We start from the raw sequence: 14,841 nt of genomic DNA, 5'->3' as shown, positions 1-14,841 counted from the left end.
TTATTTTTTGTAATGTCCTCATATTGTGTTCAGCTACATCTGCTGAGTATAACAATACCCCCATTGTATGTCTTTGGCACTGTTATGTAAAGCTACAGTGCCATATAGGAGACAAGGCTAGTTCAGTTTCTATAGTTAGAATTTTCGTAGATGGATTTGACGGCCTATGTCTCATTTTAGGGTATTATACCAATGTGACTGTTCAAATAACCCCACAAAGGGCTTTTATTTGATAAAGCAGACACCCCAGGGTATCTTATATGGTGTAAATTGTGCCTTGACTGTCATAAAAATCCCCAAATTATACTCAGTTACATCTTCTGAGTAAAACAATATGCCCAATGTATGACCTAGACACTATTTTGTGAAGTTACAGTGTTGTAAAAGAAACGTGACAAGTTCAGGATTTTAAAGGACCACTCTAGTGCCAGGAAAACATACTCGTTTTCCTGGCACTAGAGTGCCCCGAGGGTGCCCCCACCCTCAGGGACCCCCTCCTGCCTGGCTCTAGAAAGGGGAAAGGGGTTAAAACTTACCTTTTTCCAGCGCTGGGCGGGGAGCTCTCCTCCTCCGATCCTCCTCTTCTCCTCCCCGTCGGCTGAATGCGCACGCGCGGCAAGAGCTGCGCGCGCATTCAGCCGGTCACATAGGAAAGCATTCATAATGCTTTCCTATGGACGCTTGCGTGCTCTCACTGTGATTTTCACAGTGAGAATCACGCAAGCGCCTCTAGCGGCTGTCAGTGAGACAGCCACTAGAGGAAATAGGGGAAGGCTTAACCCATTCACAAACATAGCAGTTTCTCTGAAACTGCTATGTTTATGAAAAAATGGGTTAACCCTAGAAGGACCTGGCACCCAGACCACTTCATTAAGCTGAAGTGGTCTGGGTGCCTAGAGTGGTCCTTTAAGTGTGAATTTTCATGGAGGGTAGGGGTTAAACACTTGATCTTCTCACTGCCAAGGGTTTCTTTTCACTACTTGCCTGCTGGGTCATAGTGTGGCCAGCAGACAAGTAGTTCAGAATTTTTTAATTTTTTAACCATTTAAGAAATGTACAAGTTGTGATCAAAACAAAACGTAAACAAAACCTTGCATTTGTGCTATATGTCTGTCCAACCGCAATTCACCTCTTTCATATGCACCCACACTTATTATATATCATTTTATTCAGGGGAAAAAAGGGCTTTCATTTAACATCAAATATTTAGGTATGGAAGATAATTTAATATGAATAAAATATAAAAAAGTGGAAGAAAATAAGATTTTTTTAAATTTTCTTAGTTCTGCGTGACATTTTAACTATGAATGTCATAATACTGTTTGCTTTTACTGCAATAAAATACACATATTTGTTTTCAGCGATATCTCATGTGTAAAACAGTACCTCCTATGTACAGGTTTTATGGTGTTTTGGAAAGTTACAGGGTCAAATATAGCGTGTTACATTTTTCATTTTTTTCACATTAAAATTCGCCAGATTGGTTACGTTGCCTTTGAGACCATATGGTAGCCCAGGAATAAGAATTACCACCATGATGGCATACCATTTTCAAAAGTAGACAACCCAAGGTATAGCAAATGGCATAAGTCCAGTCTTTTTTAGCAGCCACTTGGTCACAAACACTGGCCAAAATTAATGTTAATATTTGAAAAATGCAAAAAACTAATTTGAACGCCAATTTTGGCCAGTGTTTGTGACTAAGTGGCTACTAAAAAAGACTGGACATACCCCATTTGCAATACCTTGGGTTGTCTACTATTGCAAATGGATTTCCATCATGGGGGTAATTTTCATTCCTGGGCTACCGTACGGTCTCAAAGGCAACATAACCAATCTGGCGAATTTTAATGTGAAAAAACTGAAACGCAAGCCTTATATTTGACTCTGTAACTTTTGAAAACACCATAAAACCTGTACATGAGGGGTACTGTTATACTAAGGAGACTTCGCTGAACACAAATATTAGTGTTTTCAAAACAGTAAAACGTATCACAACAATTATATTGCCAGTGTAAGTGCCATTTGTGTGTGAAAAATGCAAAAAAACATATCACAGTCACTGAAGACATCGTCGTTGTAATACATTTTCCTGTTTTGAAACACTAATATTTGTGTTCAGCGAAGTCTCCCGAGTAAAACAGTACCCCCCATGTACAGGTTTTATAATGTCTTGGAAAGTTACTGGGTTAAATATAGTGCTAGAAAATTCCCTGAACTTTGTCAGGCAGGTCCTGCAAATTGTAATTAATAAAATTACCTAATTATGTAAAATTATTACATAAATATATACGTAGAATTATTATATATATATATATATAACGTTTTAAAATTATTTTTATTTATATATAGGTATATATATATAGTGATATATACGTATATCTTCATGTATATATATATATATATATATATATATATATTATTTCATTCTACAAGTATTTTGATATCAATATATATATATTAATTTTAAAATACAGGTGAGTCTCCATACCGCGATCGCTGGCGTGGGACCGCCTGCGGACGGGCAAGTACATAAGATCGCAGGGCGTTCTATGCCGCCCTACGGCTTTTAGAGACATTTAAATAAGGACGGCATAGAATGCCCTGCGGTCTTAAGGGGTTAAACATGCAGACGTCCAGCGTTGTTCTGACATTGTGATATCTGGACAGAATTCTGGCTTGGTCCGAATTGTTAAATCCAGACATTGTTAAATAGTATGATCAATGTCTGTATTCACAGCCTGAAGGAACTGTTTCATTTTGCCATTTAGTACAGGGTCTTTGGACTTTAGAGAATAACCCTGACATTATTTGTATTATAGAATTATTTTTTGAACAAAAATATCAATTATTTTTAGTGTACCAATACTTTATTTTTCGTATATTTATTTCAGCAAAAACTGGTTGGGCGCTGCTCCAACTGCCCTTATAGACAGGCTTCCACTGAACCACGCAATATGCAGCAAACAGAACAGAGAGAGACAGAAAGCAGGTCACACTGCCCTCATATCAGACGTGTTATCAGACTTTCTAAAAACACAGATTATCTAAACAGGTCACCTTGGAAAATGCTGCCAGTTAATGCCCGTCCCATCACCAGATGACGATAGGACATTGAAAATGAATATGAACTACGACCTTTATAGGATGAAACAAATATAAAAAGACCAAAGTATAAAAAGCTAATTACTGTATAGCAGCGACCTGTACAAACCGATCCAGGGTCCAAGATTTCACATCATACAAGGTGAGTTCCAAAATACTCAACAGACAAATAAAATGACAGCTGTCACCTCCTGGAAGACACATTCATCTAAAGGGACTCTTTATCCAGAACGGCTTTTCTATCATTTAAACAGGAAAGCGAGACAGAATAATAATAGTGAAACAATCGGCATAAAAAATCAAAGAAATGATCCTGATGACGTTTGTGGGTATTTACGTTTCAGTGATTAGTCATAAAATAAGGCTAGCGTTGCTGGGTTTGACAGTGCCTGGACCGTTTTCTATTTTTTCTACTTTTTTGTTCTATCAAGCAATTGGTCTCTTGGTACTGGGACCGGCCTGGTTGCCCCCAGATTTACATTATCGCAGTTCCACACCCCTATTTCTTGGCTAGGTTTTTCCATAAAGGCACACTGTAGCGGTTATGTAGTGTGGTGCCCTGGTGCCATCCCACAGTAAGTCGTCAAGCTATTGTAATACGGTTTGGCAACTTATCGTAGTCTTGCTAAAGCCTGCAGCTTCAACCCCTACTGCCCTACAGAGCTGGGCCATTCTCATTGGCCCCTCAGTGGGAGCAGAGACTATGGCTGCAGGCACCCAGATGGGACCTTGGTAAGGTGTACTAAAACACTAAGATATTGTAGTTATGGTGCTTGTGGTCTTCCATTAACAGGTATTTTGGGACATATAGCGTAGCACTGTTTGGACATGTTATTCTCTCAATATACTCTAGAAGTTATTCCCAAATAATAATATGCCTGTATATGTTATGGTGGCTGTAGAAAATCGTACTGACCGCACTAAATTCCCTATTAGAAAATTACAGATTATAAACAATCAATAGCAATGATTATTTCAGTATTCAGTGTTTTATTTTTGTAAATCACTTTTTACTATGGTTTTACAGTAAAATAGAGTGCAGAGGGGAAAAACAAAAAAGAAACATAATATTTATATAACGAAGCTTAGAATATAAACATTGTTATAGACACACCACATAGTAAATGCTGTCCATATATGATATTGGGAGTTTATGGGAACTTATAGCCAGGTTAATTGTTAAGGAACGCATAACATAACAATCAGTGTCATTACGAAACATTCCCTGTCTGTACCCTACATGGTACAACTAGGTTATCAATGGAGTAATCTCGGCCTGTCAGTCTAGTGAGTGTTTCGTCAAAAGAGGTAAGAGAGAATTAATGGGAGAATTATGGATATAAAGTTTGTAGGAGGTTGTACAATGCCCCCTATACTGACTATGGTGTGGATTATATTTATCAATACTTTTAATTTGACAGCCAGCTATGTCTAAATATCAAACATTTTATTATAAATATTATAGAAATAATATTTACTAATGATAAAAAAAAACACAGCAATTCCAAATTATCTAACATGTAACGCATAAACTCGACAAATACCCCAAAGAGCTTGCAATCTTTCTCTGTTTCCTGTGCTGTACGTTAAGATACTCTTCCTGATCTGCAACATACCGTGGGGTTACTGTATTCCAGATCCAAGATTGGAAAGATGAAGACAAACACAGTCTTTCTGCTCCTGGGTGTAGGTGAGTTTTATGAAATTCTAATATTGACGATGCAAATCTTGGGGTTTAAATGTGTTCAATAAATAATCATAGCAGCAAAAAAAAAGGAATTCTATCAATCAATCTTAACATTCATTTCACAGGGGGTGGAGCTAGCGGCGTAATACAGCGGTCGCCATTTACAACGGCTCCGATAAGCCAGCGCAACAAACAAGCATTTACTCGGCACCTACAGCCCATCGGCTAAAAAGAACTGCAGGGACATACTCCGGACACCCGGTGGATCTTGCAGATGCCTTTTTTCCAAAAATCGGGCACTAAACGCCGCACCAAGGGACCTGGAGCCTACCGCACAAGCGACCACCACCTAACCAGGGAGCTGACATCGTGGCTCGGCGGGAACTCACAATTCACTGACGCTGACTTCTACACCCCGGAAGAAATGGGACGGAGATCCCACAAACCGATCCCGAGCGCTCCCAAACCGCAAAGGGACATAAGCAGCATGCTGCAATCCCCTCCGCCTGCACGGACCCAAGCCGTCGAGGTGGCATCACCCGAGAGGTCTGAGGACGGGGACTCCACACAAAGCATGGCTATGAAGCGCACACATACACACCCTGGATGACACGGCACCGGCAACGAGGCAAGACATTCAGAACATGCTGGCTGGTCTTCAACGAAACTTACAGCACATGTGGCAAGCTGACCTGAAGGGGCTGGTGGCAGAGGTACAGGCGGTATCGGCCCGAACCCAGGCCGCAGAACAAGAGGTGAGAGACATACGCAAGACCTCACCTCCCTTAAAGACACAGTCTCCCAAATGCAATCCGCACAAGCAAACACCATCAAACAAGTTGCCATACTGGACGACAGGGGCAGGAGAAAGAACATCAAAATCAGGGGTGTATCAGAGGTGGTACTATTGGACGAACTGCCCCACTTTATAAGGCGCCTAGTGGCCGCACTCCTCCCCAACAGACAGGCGAAACACTTCGTGTTTGACGGTGTATACCGCATTGCAAAACCACAGCAGGCACCAAAGGCAGCCCCACGCGACATCATCCTACGATGCCAATCCCTAATGGATAAGATAGCCCTGATGACGGCCATTAAAGAGAAAACACTAAACGAATTTGAAACACACCGAATCACCTTCTTCCAGGACCTGAGTAGAGACACTCTCCTATGGCGCAAGAGCATGTAGCCCATCACGACCACCCTGCAAGCAGCGGGCCTCATGTACAAATGGGCAACCCCCAGGACATTATGGGTGACTAAAGGCGACCAACATTACAAGATCTCCAACTTAGGAGAAGGTCCGGCCCTACTGACCACCCTGGGACTGTCCAACAACGCCATGGCACCAGCCACCACGCTCCCGGGACCAGCATCCTGAAACCTGCATTGGCCACACAGCCTACTGTTACCGTTTTATGTTTTTGTGTATTTTTATTCACTGCTTGTTTCGCTTTGTTTTGCTGTCTTCTCTGATGACGAGCTAAATCACTCACAACCTGTTACCATTGACCCCAACCTCACCGGTTAGTACTGATTACACAGCCCCGCGACGGTGAAAGGATGGCCCAGCGCCCAAACCAGTGTCCCTCCTCCCTCCTCCCCTAAATGCCCGGGGTTATAGGGCACAGTACACCTTGGAGCCCCTAGGCGGGAGTACCGGCCTAGCTGGAACAAAACAAGAAACTACAGAAGAGGTCACATGACTCCTGTATACCCGAGCTCCATAACACACTGCACTCTTACATAGACGAGACACAAAGGCTTAGACCTTGCTCCGCTACCCAACCTGACACATTTCGAACCACGTGAGGAACTAAGCAACTACTAAGGCCATAACCTGTGCCAGCGCCCCAACATCGCCGCAGAGTCCCCCTGGGACGACAATAGACATACATCTAACACGCACCACTGGCATAGTCAGTCCCTCGCTAAAACTACATAGCCCTTATCAATACAAAATGTGCATAGCTCGACTCGGCCCAACACATGAGACAAACGAAATGTGACTGTATATCATGCATCTGCTGTCGTGGCACATATACCTATATCTGTATTGCTGAAACTGCACCAAAAATAAAGAATTAAAAAAAAAAAAAAACATTCATTTCACCACGTATTTCGTTCAGATATGTGATTTTAAAGTAATGACAAAATACAGTTTATTTTAAATGAAGCAATTTTCAGAAAGGTAATTTAAATAACTCTGACATAGCAAGAGGCCGAGGGATTAATTAAACATTGTTTGTAGTCCCTCTGAGAGCACTGCCTGAATTTATTCTAAGATACATTTATTTAACAGGAAGTCGAAAATTAAAAATAAAGTTACTTTCTCTGGTAACTAATATATCACATACTATTGTCATTACGAAAACAGTCACCATGTTTATTCCTTAAAGATATTTAACAGACACTATAGTCACCCAGACCACTTCAGCTCAATGAAGTGGCCTGGGTGCCAGGTCCCTCAGGTTTTCACCCTGCAGATGCAAGCATAGTTTCAGAGAAACTGCTATGTTTACATTTGGGGTTCAGCCAGCCTCTAGTGGCTGCTTTCCGGACAGCCACTAGAGGCGCATTGCGATGCTGGAGGAATATTATGCCTCCATCGTGCAGAGTGTCCATAGGAAAGCATTGAGAAATGCTTTCCTATGGACACTTTGAATGCGGGCGCGGCACTTAACGCGCACGCGGATCCGCTGACATCGGCGGGGGAGGAGAGGTCCCTCGGTGCTGGATGAAGGTAAGTGGCTGAAAGGGTTTTTACCCCTTCAGCCCAGCGGGAGGGGAACCCTGAGGGTGAGGGTCCCCCAAGGACGACATAGTGTCAGGAAAACGGGTTTGTTTTCCTGACACTATAGTGATTCTTTAAGAATAAGTCTATAAAATATGGCGTATCGCGTTGTCGCCTCTTTGACGTGTACTTATCATAAATCTTCTGACAATTTATAAACATTCATTAGGTTCACTCTGGCAGCCATGTTTCTATTGACATTCAATAAAGTGAGGCAGGACAAGCAATGTTACAAGAGTAAAATCATTGAATTGGATAATTACTGTTAGTCTATTATTCTATAAATGAGAAATTCGGTACCGTTCACTAGAATTACAATTGTAAAGAATCTCTAGTTAAAGCTGCTGAACTGGACGCAGAGCTGACTGGGAGAATATTTTCTAATTTGACTATTTTGGTTGTAAATGTGAAATTCACTAAGAATTCCTGACGATTCTCGTTTTAGTAAATAACCGTGTTTCTATTTTCTCTGGATACCTGGCAATGCACAGATTATTGAATAACCCTGTAAGTTATAGCTTTTTCTGTATCTATCATTCTACAAGTGATGATGTCACTAACAGCAAAATGGCCACCCCCTGTACACGGATATTGTAACTTTCACAAAGGATTCTCACAGCATTTTGTAACTAATTCTTATTAGGTGTGATTAGTCTCTTCTGAGGTTATATTAGAATCAGATCTGTAAATGAGCAAGCTGTACTTTCATTATTGGGTTTGTTTAAGCATGCAGTGTTATTGCCGTCTGTATAATAAACTGATCTCCTGCTCTTTTAGTTCTGTGTCTGGCGCTGGTCAGTCAAGCTAAACAAATAACAGGTAAGGAAATGTCCACCTATTACACAGCACTGCTGAGATTATTCAGCAAAATCTATCTATCTATCTATCTTTCGCTCACTCTCTCTCTCCTTTATTAACTGTCTACCCTCCTTACTCTAATTCTCCACTTCTTCTGCCTATCCTCTCTAATTCCTGACATCTTCCCTCCCTTACTTGTTCCCCTTCCTGTTTCTAACTCCCCACTTGCTGCCCCTCCCCTCTCTAATCCCCTACTTGCCCCCTCCTCTTTCTGACTCCCCACATGCTCCCCTCCCTCTCTAATTCCCTACTTGCCCCCTCACCTTTCTAACTCCCTACTTGCCCCCTCCCCTTTCTAACTCCCCACTTGCCCCCTCCCCTTTCTAACTCTCTACTTGCTCCCCCTCCGCTTTCTGATCCCCTAGTTGCTCCTCCTCCCCTCTCTAATTCCCCAGAAATCGAATAACCTTCCTAGCTAGTACAAAGGCAGAAAAGGCTTTTATCAGACCGACCACTTTATCATGAGAGTAAATTCAGTTCTAGCCATAAGCAATAAGGGCCGGTCAGAACCCAGCTCTGAAACAGGTAGTTAGATTTGTTCTTCCTCTGTCTCTAGAGACCCCGCTTCCCTCTAACTTTGGCGATATATTGCATGGCTTTCATTTTCATTGCTCAGTTTCATGTTAATACAATTATATTAAACATAACTCCCATATTTACAACCTCTTAGATCCTTACTATATCCTACAAATATCATTTGTGTCTGTTTTGACAGTTATTGTCTATAATGCATTCTTCTGTTTCAGTGCCCTGTAATCAGCCTAATGTAATTCAAAAATCGTGCGGCACGGCTTGTCCAATCACATGTGCAAATATAAACGACCCGCCAGCACCGTGTCCTTTAATATGTGTACCAGGTTGCTTCTGTAAAGATGGTTACTATGCAAACAGTATGCGAAGGTGTGTCCGAAAAAGTGAGTGCAGCTAAACAGCCTGCGCGCAGTGGGTGTGGCCAGCAACGCTGATGAAAGTTCCCAAGAATAAAGATATGTGGATTAAGGATCTTACAACACATTAAAATGCTAAAATACAATAGAAATCCTTTGTATTGTTTTCTGCTTTAGATTTATGAGAGTTATGAATCTGTGTAATGATGTTCTGCGAATGACAGTGGATGTTCTATCTCTGCTCTAAACCACTAAATAATGATTATTAGAGCGCAAACCCTGGGATAAGACAACGGGTCCACGTATTAAATAAAACAACAACAAACTCATCGTCTGTCTTTATATCTACACTGTCACTCATTTTGTAAAGTAACAATGTAGATATAATGCTCTGTATTGCTGTGTGAAATGTATGACAAGCACATGCAGTGAGTTAATTAAACGAGGTATAACAAGTATCATTATATAGGTTATAGTCCAATATGTGCACATATATACGCACTTTAAAAATTGAATGGATAATGGTTCAGCTTTCAAAGAACCTCAGAAAGAAAAAAACAAACAGTTAATGCAACATGAAGTTATAAGTAAATTATAGCGAACTAACTCAGAGCTCTGCTGTATCGCACTTGGACGGTACAATCCTCCGTTTTAGGATACATGATTCTGAAGAAGCCCTGTTGGTAGAAAATTACTTCGCAATAAAATTAATTAATTGTTTGATATATTAAAGTCCTATGTATTATTTTATAGCTGACTAACTTCCTCTTTCTGTATGGTGAGGATTATATCACCAAGACTTTGCACTACCAGAGCACGTTTTTGCTCTCAAAATTTGAAATAGGATAAAAAAATTGTAAGATATAATTGTATTTACATACTACACCTTCACATTTTCTTTGGTTTTACTTCCTATATATTGGATTTTTACTGAATGTATTCATCATATACCACAGTGGATCTTTAAATATCCTGAGACGGTAATTGTACCATCAAACTGATATACAGCAGAGCTCTTAGTAGCTCAGCAAAGTGTGAGTTAGTTCTCTATATAATTTAACGATAACTCAAAGTCTGTTTGTTTTTTCCTTCTGAAGTTCTTTTGACAAAAATAATCATATATACAGGCACTCTTTTATCCGTATTGGTGCAAGGTATCCAGCTAGCCCATTAACCGCCTAATAATCATAAAACAATAAATGATACCGCACTCAATAATTTTGAAAATGTTATGCTCTATTTAATAATTTGTGAATTTCATAAGTATTTAAATATGTACAAAAAAAGAGAAAAAGTAATAATTTCATAAGGACAATGTATCCTGTAGCAACCAATATAACTCCATGTATAAAAAATCCCTCCAAGAGCTAACTCACTTATACACATCAAATGCTGAGCTGCATTATATTATTGGAAAATCCAAAATTGAGGTATAGATGGTTCTGACAAGAAAATATATACAATAGTGGAAAAAATTTAAGAAAATTAAAAAAATTAAAAAATAAAAAAAATAAAAAAAACTGAAAAAAGGATAAGAAAAAATGCATATACAGTTCCAGTGTGTACACACTATGGTATTTAGGTGGATCTCACCAAAATGTCCTGTTGGGAAAAGTCCTATTCCAGGTGAAGTATCCACAATGTACTGTTCTCACAATGTTACTGTTCTTCCTTGCTGGGTGAGAAGCTGTACGTCTTTATCAGATGTCTGTGAAGTGTTGAGCTCTTGAATAGCCCCTTCAATGCCCCCTCAATAGCCCCTTCAATGGCCCTGTGCAGGTGAGGAGAAAAAGAATGTCCGCATTTATATCGTAACATGGCGCGCCCGCTTGATCGCGCGGTTCGCGCCCGGATGACGTCATGACGCACATGACGTGTATTGCTGGCGTGCGGCTACCAGAGTGCGCATGCGCGTTAATCTTTTACTGCGCATGCGTCTCCCTTTGAATGTGCCTTGTTATGCCCACCAGGCGTTATTCCTCTGGCTCCACACAAGTCCGGCAGTGTAGGTCGCTTTAGAGCACTGTAGTCCATGGGTCTGTTGGCAGGGACATGGGATCCCGCCGCTTGCCACCAATTGAAGCGGGACCTGGGTAACCGATGGTTTTTCCCTTTGATTAGAATAGGTCAGACCCATTTCCCCAGTAACCAGGTGATACGACACTCACCGCCAGGGGAGTGAAGCCGCAGCTTAGTAGGTAATCCCCTTTCTCCAGAAATGCAGTTTTAGCCCTTCCCATTTTACCCATAAATCCTTCTTCTCTATCCCGGAGATAATTAGGAAGAAACCTAATTATCTCCCAGGATAGAGACCAACGCCATTTTAAAACATAGTAAGAAAAATACAATAAAATTCAGAAATACCGATTGCATATGGTTCGTGTAACGTATCCCCAGATAGCCTGGATCTGAGGGCATATTCCTACCGTATAGCGCTCAGATCCGATGTACATAGTTCAATCGCCATGGAGTCAAAGTCTTTCACAAGTCCTTCGGTATACGAATGACTCCATGGGACGGCTACCTGGGTAAAGTCCATACGAAGGATAGAAACTCCCGAACTGACCGGTGTTCGTACGCCTCGACGAAATAGAAGGTGGGCGGCCGCTTCCAGCGGTGTTCGGCAGATAAAGTATCCGTTTTTAGTTCCATAGGTTTTGCACCGAACACCGCTGATTCACCTCGTGTCCCAAAATGGCCGCCGCCTCGTGGTCGGCATACGAACGACGACCAACCTTACGAATGGAATGGAGAGGTGTCTGCGGTTAACCGCAACGTTCTAATTGTGGTCAAGGTGTTAACAAGCAGCACACTCCTCTCCTGGGTGGCCGTTTGTTCGGTAGTTTCAGTCGGTATTAGGGGAAACACACAAAACAGGGGCATACGGACAGGAAATCCACGGAATCAAGGCAAACAGACGAACCAGCAATATAAGTCTATACAGATGGATTTGTCACACGGCTCCCCCCCTGTGGGACACTCCGGCAGACCCGGCTTGGCCCTTTAGCGGGTCAACTTGTGATGACCGGATTAGGAGGTAGCAAGACCGTCGGTTTGCTGTGACAATCCATCTGCATTCCCATTATGCTTACCGGGTCTGTAGCTGATGGTGAAGTTATATGGTTGTAGTGCTAAACTCCACCGCAGCAGTCTACCATTGTCTCCAGGGACCCGGTTAAGCCAGACAAGGGGATTGTGGTCCGTCACAAGGGAAAATTCCTGTCCATACAAATAAGGGCTTAACTTTTTCAATGCCCAGACTAGGGCCAAGCATTCTTTCTCCACTGCCGCATAACTCACTTCTCGGGGTAACAGCTTTCTACTGAGATATGCGACAGGGTGCTCTCCTCCATCTTCTTCGACCTGGCTCAGCACAGCCCCCAGTCCATAAATGGAAGCATCTGTATGGACGAGAAAACGTTTGTTAGGAACTGGGGCAGCCAGGACAGGGGCATTCACGAGAGCCTGCTTAAGTGCTTGAAACGCAGCTTCACAAGCTGGAGACCACAGGACCTGCTTAGGGAGATTTTTCTTAGTCAGGTCAGTCAGGGGCTTAGCGATAGAGCTGTAGTCAGGGACAAAACGTCTGTAGTACCCTGCTGTCCCTAGGAAGGCTAATACTTGGGTCTTAGTGATAGGTGTGGGCCAGTTAGCTACTGCTTCGATCTTGGCTGGCTCTGGTCTCTGGCTCCCACACCCCACTCGGTGACCCAGGTATTGCACTTCAGCCATACCTAGATGGCACTTCTCTGGCTTCAATGTCAGGCCAGCGGCCCGAATTTTGTCCAGTACTACCCCTACATGCACCAGTTGTTCCTCCCAGGACCCACTGTAGATCGCAATATCATCCAGGTATGCACAAGCAAATTCCTGGAATCCATCGAGGAGCCTATCCACCATGTGCTGGAAGGTGGCTGGGGCATTCTTCATCCCAAATGGCATGACCTTAAATTGGTACAAGCCAAATGGGGTGACAAAGGCCGACTTGGGGATAGCGTCCTCGGCCAGTGGGATCTGCCAGTAGCCCTTACACAGGTCTATGGTGGTCAGATAGCGTCCCCTGGCAATGCGGTCTAGCAATTCGTCTACCCGGGGCATCGGGTAGGCGTCAGTGGTGGTCCGATCATTGAGCCTCCTGTAGTCCACACAGAACCAGCTGGCCCCATCTTTCTTAGGCACCAGAACTACAGGGGAGGCCCAAGGGCTATCGGAGTGTTCGATGACCCCAAGCTGGGTCATCTCCTGTATCTCCTTCCGCATTCCTTCTCGGACTGCTTCAGGGATACGGTAAGGGGGTTGTCGTAGGGGATTCTGTCCAGGGGTCTCTACCTTATGTACAGCTAGGGTAGTGTAGCCGGGCTCTTGGGAGAACGTCGCCTGCTTCGTTGGATCCTGTCATCTGAACAGCTGGCTATAAGGTAGGTAGTATCACACACCTGAGCTAACACCTTATACGGGCCCTGCCAAGATGCTTGCATCTTGTTCGCCTTCACAGGTTTGAGCACTAACACTTTCTGCCCAACCTGGAAGACCCGCTGCCGGGCACCCTGATCGTACCACTTCCTCTGTCTCCCCTGGGCCACCTGGAGATTCTCTCTTACCATCAGAGACAGTTTCTCCATGCGGTCCGGAGTTCCAGGACATACGGTACTATGGGGGTCCCTTCTTGCTCTGTCTCCCCTCCCAGTGGCCCCTAATGAGATCTAGGGGTCCGCAGACCCTTCTCCCATAGAGCAACTCAAAGGGGGAGAACCCAGTAGATTCCTGGGGCACCTCTCTGTAGGAAAATAAAAGATGAGGCAGGAATCGCTCCCAGTCTCTGCAAGTGTCAGAAAAGGTCCTCAACATCTGTTTGAGGGTGCCATTAAATCGCTTGCAGAGACCGTTAGTCTGTGGATGGTATGCCGCATACCCTCCACAGTTGCGGAGTGAGCACAGCGGTAAATTGGGTTCCCTGGTCGGAGAGAATCTCCTTAGGGAACCCGACCCTAGTAAAAATTCTAACCAGGGCATCAGCAACTGTCTCTGCCTCTATGTTAGACAGCGCTACTGCCTCTGGATAGCGAGTGGCATAGTCCACCACGGTGAGAATATATTTCTTACCGGATGGACTAGCCCTGGCCAGTGGACCCACAATATCAACGGCTATACGGGCAAAGGGCTCCCCAATGATAGGCATAGACATAAGCCTAGCTCTTGGGTGGTCCCCCCGCTTTCCTACCCGTTGACAAGTGTCACACGTACTACAATATATCCGCACAGCCTGATTAAAACTTGGCCAAAAGAAATTCTGCATGATCCTATAGGCTGTGCGGTGGGACCCTAGATGTCCAGCTAGCGGAACATCATGCCCTATCCGCAGAATATCCTGCCGGGATTTTGCGGGCACCACCAGCTGTCGATTCGGCGGATGGGCAACACTCTTCTGGGACGGCTTAGGGATCCTATATAACCTGTCCCCCACCCACTCATACCGCTCCCCATTGTTGTATAATCCTTCTCTCACCACC

General features: G+C 43.3%; 1 protein-coding gene across 1 annotated transcript; it reads left to right on the top strand.

Moving 5' to 3' along the window:
- Nucleotides 1-3,209: 3,209 nt before the first annotated feature.
- On the top strand, nucleotides 3,210-9,488 carry LOC134577346 (venom peptide SjAPI-2-like). The gene is made up of 4 exons (XM_063436051.1): nucleotides 3,210-3,247; nucleotides 4,743-4,795; nucleotides 8,364-8,405; nucleotides 9,191-9,488. The coding sequence occupies exons 2-4, from the start codon at nucleotides 4,759-4,761 to the stop codon at nucleotides 9,370-9,372; spliced, it is 261 nt and encodes an 86-aa protein (XP_063292121.1). The 5' UTR covers nucleotides 3,210-3,247; nucleotides 4,743-4,758; the 3' UTR covers nucleotides 9,373-9,488.
- The last annotated feature ends 5,353 nt before the right edge of the window (nucleotides 9,489-14,841 follow it).

The sequence above is a fragment of the Pelobates fuscus genome, chromosome 11 (genome assembly GCF_036172605.1).
Source record: "Pelobates fuscus isolate aPelFus1 chromosome 11, aPelFus1.pri, whole genome shotgun sequence".
Classification (NCBI taxonomy): domain Eukaryota; kingdom Metazoa; phylum Chordata; class Amphibia; order Anura; family Pelobatidae; genus Pelobates; species Pelobates fuscus.
Note: the sequence above shows the minus strand (reverse complement) of the source record. Positions and strands in the feature narration are given on the sequence as shown.

What these genes read in the sequence shown, in the direction of transcription:
- LOC134577346 (XM_063436051.1), top strand. Translation starts at nt 4,759, where the DNA reads ATGAAGACAAACACAGTCTTTCTGCTCCTGGGTGTAG. An exon ending in CTTTCTGCTCCTGGGTGTAG is followed by an intron (nt 4,796 to 8,363) that starts GTGAGTTTTATG and finishes CTGCTCTTTTAG; the next exon opens with TTCTGTGTCTGGCGCTGGTC. An exon ending in TCAAGCTAAACAAATAACAG is followed by an intron (nt 8,406 to 9,190) that starts GTAAGGAAATGT and finishes CTTCTGTTTCAG; the next exon opens with TGCCCTGTAATCAGCCTAAT.